At 38.8% G+C, this 5,155-nt stretch overlaps 1 protein-coding gene across 1 annotated transcript; it reads left to right on the top strand.

Moving 5' to 3' along the window:
- The first annotated feature begins 345 nt into the window (after positions 1-345).
- B3GALT1 (beta-1,3-galactosyltransferase 1) lies at positions 346-2,353 on the top strand. Its single transcript, XM_007452608.1, has one exon. It carries the CDS (start codon positions 564-566, stop codon positions 1,542-1,544), a length of 981 nt encoding a protein of 326 aa, XP_007452670.1. The 5' UTR covers positions 346-563; the 3' UTR covers positions 1,545-2,353.
- Positions 2,354-5,155: the final 2,802 nt, after the last annotated feature.

Raw genomic sequence — 5,155 nt, forward strand, 5'->3', positions numbered from 1 at the left:
AAAAAGACTTTAGCATCAGAAAGTATTGATATTTAACTGCAAAGAAGGCCTCTTGTGAAGAGGGGGAGTCTTTTTTAAAATTACGAATATTCAGTTTCCTTCATGTTCATCTATAGTTTATAATGTATTTGCTAATACCATGGAGCTATGAATATCCATAAACAACTCCTATCAAGGGAAGAAAGGTAGAATGCTCGTGTCAGGGAGTTGTCAATACTGATGGAAATGAATGCCTGTGTTTATTTTAATCAGCATGGGTAATCCTTATACCCTTATTATGTTTATTTGAGGATGTGAAATGACTAAATAAATCTGAATGACAACTGTACTTTGATTTTGCAGAGTTAAGAGGAAGATTTATGAGACATGGACCCTTGTATCAGATTTGGAGAAAAGTAGAGTGAATACAAGACGGCCACTGGGACCCATGGACAGTCCTGCACTCACGCTTCTCTGTCGAACTTTAAGATTTACTAGTAATATGCTACCTTTGCCAAATGAAAAGAAACTAATGCCAAGAAGGCATACTCTTCAATATTGGGAATAGACGTGCTCTCAAGACAATGGCTTCAAAGGTCTCCTGTTTATACGTTTTGACAGTCGTGTGCTGGGCCAGCGCTCTCTGGTACTTGAGTGTAACTCGTCCTACTTCTTCCTACACTGGCTCCAAGCCATTCAGCCATCTAACAGTTGCCAGGAAAAACTTCACCTTTGGCAACATAAGAACTCGACCTATAAACCCCCATTCTTTTGAATTTCTTATAAATGAGCCCAACAAATGTGAGAAAAACATTCCTTTCCTCGTTATCCTCATCAGCACCACCCATAAAGAATTCGATGCCCGGCAGGCGATCCGAGAGACCTGGGGGGATGAGAACAACTTTAAAGGGATCAAGATAGCCACTCTCTTCCTCCTGGGCAAGAACGCTGATCCCGTTCTCAATCAGATGGTGGAGCAAGAAAGCCAAATCTTCCACGACATTATCGTGGAGGACTTCATTGATTCCTACCATAACCTTACCCTCAAAACCTTAATGGGGATGAGATGGGTGGCCACTTTTTGTTCAAAAGCCAAGTATGTCATGAAAACAGACAGCGACATTTTTGTCAACATGGACAACCTGATTTATAAACTACTAAAACCCTCCACCAAGCCAAGAAGAAGGTATTTTACTGGCTATGTCATCAATGGAGGGCCAATCCGAGACGTCCGCAGTAAGTGGTATATGCCCAGGGATTTGTACCCTGACAGTAACTACCCACCCTTCTGCTCGGGGACTGGCTATATCTTTTCAGCTGATGTGGCTGAACTCATTTACAAGACCTCACTCCACACCAGGCTGCTTCACCTGGAAGATGTATATGTGGGACTGTGTCTTCGAAAGCTGGGCATCCATCCTTTCCAGAACAGTGGCTTCAATCACTGGAAAATGGCCTACAGTTTGTGTAGGTATCGCCGAGTTATCACCGTGCACCAGATCTCCCCAGAAGAAATGCACAGAATCTGGAATGACATGTCAAGCAAGAAACATCTCAGATGTTAGGATTTTTACCGATGTAAATACGTTTCTTTTCTTTTTTAAGAAATGAGGCCTAGGGTGTAGGTATCTTACAGGTGTCACCAGAGGAAATGAACTGGTGAAGGGGTTTTGTAAAAAGTGGTTTTCTTCCCACTCCTAGTTCCTTTCTTGGATTGCCAATTTACGCGTGTTAAGCTCTGCTCATAGAAATAATACATGAGTTAAAAGCACCAGATTTCATTCTCAGGTCCTGAAGTATTGCATTTATCTCAAAAAGCAACTTCCTAACAACTGCTAGGATTTACATACTGTGCATCTGAGATAAAAATCTGGTTCTGGGAAACTAGAACTCATGGTAATGTCTTCATATCCTCTCTGCAAAAGTAAATAAGTCAATAACAATTTTTCAAAAACAATTCAGAAATAATGCACAGTCAGGGAGACACACTGGATGTGATTATTAATATTGTGTGTGCTGTTACATTGAATTTTTACATATATTGCCATATAATGTGTACAGTATTTGCAGTTCCACCAAGAAATGAACTTAGTACTGGCAGGGAGGCTGCAGTTAAGTAAATGGGAATTTAAACTTGAGAATTAAATATTCTGTGTGTTTGGAAGACAACTCTGCTTGCTCATCCAAGGATTAAACCTGGTCAGCGGGTAGAATGTATATAAAATGCTACGTAACAAAATAAACAGGAGAATTTTTTTTTCCTGCTCTTTCAGAACCAACATTACCTGGTGCCTCCAAGGAGATTTTGCCAAATGTAATCTCACCTGCTTCCCTCCATAAAATGTCACTAAATACATTTCATACTTTCTGGCTCAGGCAGATACATGTATAGAAATAAGTTGGTAGGAGGCCAGAAGGACAATATATCACATGGAGAAAAATATAAATTTATGTGTGCATTATAGTTAACAAAAGCTTGGCACTAGTGTCAGATGCCCCTTCCATACCTTTGCAAAGCACATGAGAAACTATTTGAACAGGGAGCAATGTTACTGAAGGATTTAGCCCTGCTGTTGATAGATGTAATCTCTCTCACATCTGAAACATACAAGTACCTCTAACAGCAATGCTGTTTGGGGGTGTTCTGCAAGCGCTGTTATTGAGGTTTATAGGAAGGAAGGGTGGGGAAGCTTGGGTTCAGGTTCTCTTGCTGCCATCGTGTGGGTCACTTAAGCAGGCATCCTCACTCTGCTCTGCTTCAGTATATGCTCATTTATAAAACGGCTGGAAAAAACACCTACCTCGCAGGTGCTGTGAGAGAAAATCACATTCGCTAAGTATTTTGGGATCCTTAGTTTAAAAGGTGCTACATAATGCAATGTATCATGCATTATGCTAAATGCTAAAATAATTACATAATTACAATGATGGTCATCACTAGTAGTAACATCATCTTAACATAATATCTGCCAAAATACAGATCAGATATGAACTATTCGTGCACCTGATTCTTCTAAGATTTTGACTTTTCCTTCAATATGTTAGGTGTTTGGAGAAGTTTCAATTTCTCTGTCATTTCTTCAGGTTTCAGTGAATAAGTTATTACTTCAGTGAATTGCCTTGATATCCCAGGCTGCTGAAAGGGAAGGCAGCTGCCTTTCTTTGGGGAGGAGCCTCTGGCTGGGGGTATATTACAGTCATTGAAGCACATGCTTTGCAAAATGTATCACATCAACTTAGATCTCAGGAAACATTTGATCTGAATTCTCAGTAAGAACTTTGAGGCCTGGTAGAGCTAGTCCACCTCTGGCAGAAGAAGAATAGACACTCAGCAAACCCACGCATTGCACACGTCTGCCATTCATTAGAAAACTTCTGTTTGTTGTCACTCAAAGAAAGCTCCCCAACTAAAAGAGTGTACCTTTTTTTTTTTTTTAACCTGACCTTTGCAAGCCCCCTAGGAGTTGATAGCAAACAAGTAGATGAAATGCACAAATGGAAGTCATGGCTTATATCTAGAAAACACCGGATCTCTTATCTCCAGCCCAAGAGAACCCAATAGGAGATAGGCCTTTCCTTCCCTTAATACATCGTCATCTCAAGTCAGCAGGACTGCTGAGTTAAATTAGAAAATAGCATTAGGTATCCTGGAGAAAGATGGATCAGCATAAGGCGAGCCACCCTCCAACCCCCAACTCTCAACTGCTGTGCATTCCAATCGCTGGAAAAGTCTCATGACTTTGAACTTGGTTTGCCTGTCAATCGTGTAGTCGAATCAAGGCTCAGTGTCATACCAACATCTTGCGTTTACCTTATGCTCAGTCGAGCCACTTTCGGTGTCAAGGAATTGCACAGTATAAACATCATATGTGTACATCTGCGAGTCGTTTTATATGTCTGCGTGTGAGTAAATTATGAATAGAGCCCTCATCTTTAAAAGGGGCAAAAATCAGAGAATCATGTCTTACAGAACTATTTCCTAACTTTTTTATGCTAGATAGTACCCATGTGACAAACATATAAATATTCATCAAAGACCATATGTATATATTTTAAAGGCATTTTTTTCTCTTCTCCCCAGCTGTACGTATTGCTAGAATTGGCTTGCTATGTACATTTTCTTCTGCATGGAGCTTGGTGAGGCAAGGCCACTTGTCCGGTGTTTCAATAGCCTAAAGCATGTTTGCCCTTCGTTTTTTGAATGTTCCAAAAATGTTTAAGTCAAGTGATGAGGAAAAAGCTCTAATTTTCTACTTTTGTTAATTTTATGACACTGGCCAAATAGTGATTTGTTAAGCCATTTTTTAATTTATTATCATTTCTTTGACATAAAATAGTGTTTCAGATAGCATTTTACCAGGAGTCATTCAGACAATTTTTACAAAAACCTGCCGACTGTCCCTCCGCCTGTTTTGTTCATTATGCATTGGATAACAAAAGGTATCAATACTTCGTGTCTGTACTCTTAAATTTTCATTTAAAGTTTTATTTGGGGGGGGGAAAGCTTTTTATCTTTGGTGACTAGTTTGCGTGGCTTTGTGTCTCTTGTATTGGGGCAAATGCCAGTTTCAATATATATTACTGTATTTTTATTGTATTTTTAAATAACCAGAATAAAATAATGAAGGTCATTTTCAATTTGGAATAAATTCAGAAGAACAAAACCCCTTTGTGTGATATGATATGGGGAAAAGAAACTCTTTACGGAGAAGCTAAGGAAGGAGTTTTTTCAATCAAAGCTCTTCTATCAAAAGACAATGGAATATTTACATAAAGCATCTGGGATTCATTTTCTACCTTTCCTAATATGTGGGTTTAGGGGGGGGATTGATTATGTCATTTCTTCTGTAAGGGTGAAGATAGTTTTTATAAGCAACAGAGTAACTTGTGAATGAAAGAAGTAATTTACTAGAAACGCTTGTTGATGATAATTGAAATTTAGGCATACTGTTATATATGAATGATTGTATTTATGTATTTATTTGTCAAAATTGTACATACTATTTCACCAACCGTAATTGTCTGTAAAAGTGCACTCTCCAGGTTTGTAGTACTACTTAGGGTTACATGGGTTGCCAATCAAGCTGCTAATCAGAATACTATTTTTTGTATCAATGTTATAAAACTGAAAAATGACAAATAGATGCTGAAAATGTCTTTACATTCAGTTTCTTCA

Source organism: Lipotes vexillifer, unplaced genomic scaffold, assembly GCF_000442215.2.
Source record: "Lipotes vexillifer unplaced genomic scaffold, Lipotes_vexillifer_v1.1 scaffold454, whole genome shotgun sequence".
In the NCBI taxonomy this organism is placed as follows: domain Eukaryota; kingdom Metazoa; phylum Chordata; class Mammalia; order Artiodactyla; family Lipotidae; genus Lipotes; species Lipotes vexillifer.

Bases quoted from the DNA above. Each gene is read 5' to 3' on its own strand.
- B3GALT1 (XM_007452608.1), top strand. From the start codon at position 564: ATGGCTTCAAAGGTCTCCTGTTTATACGTTTTGACAGTCGTGTGCTGG.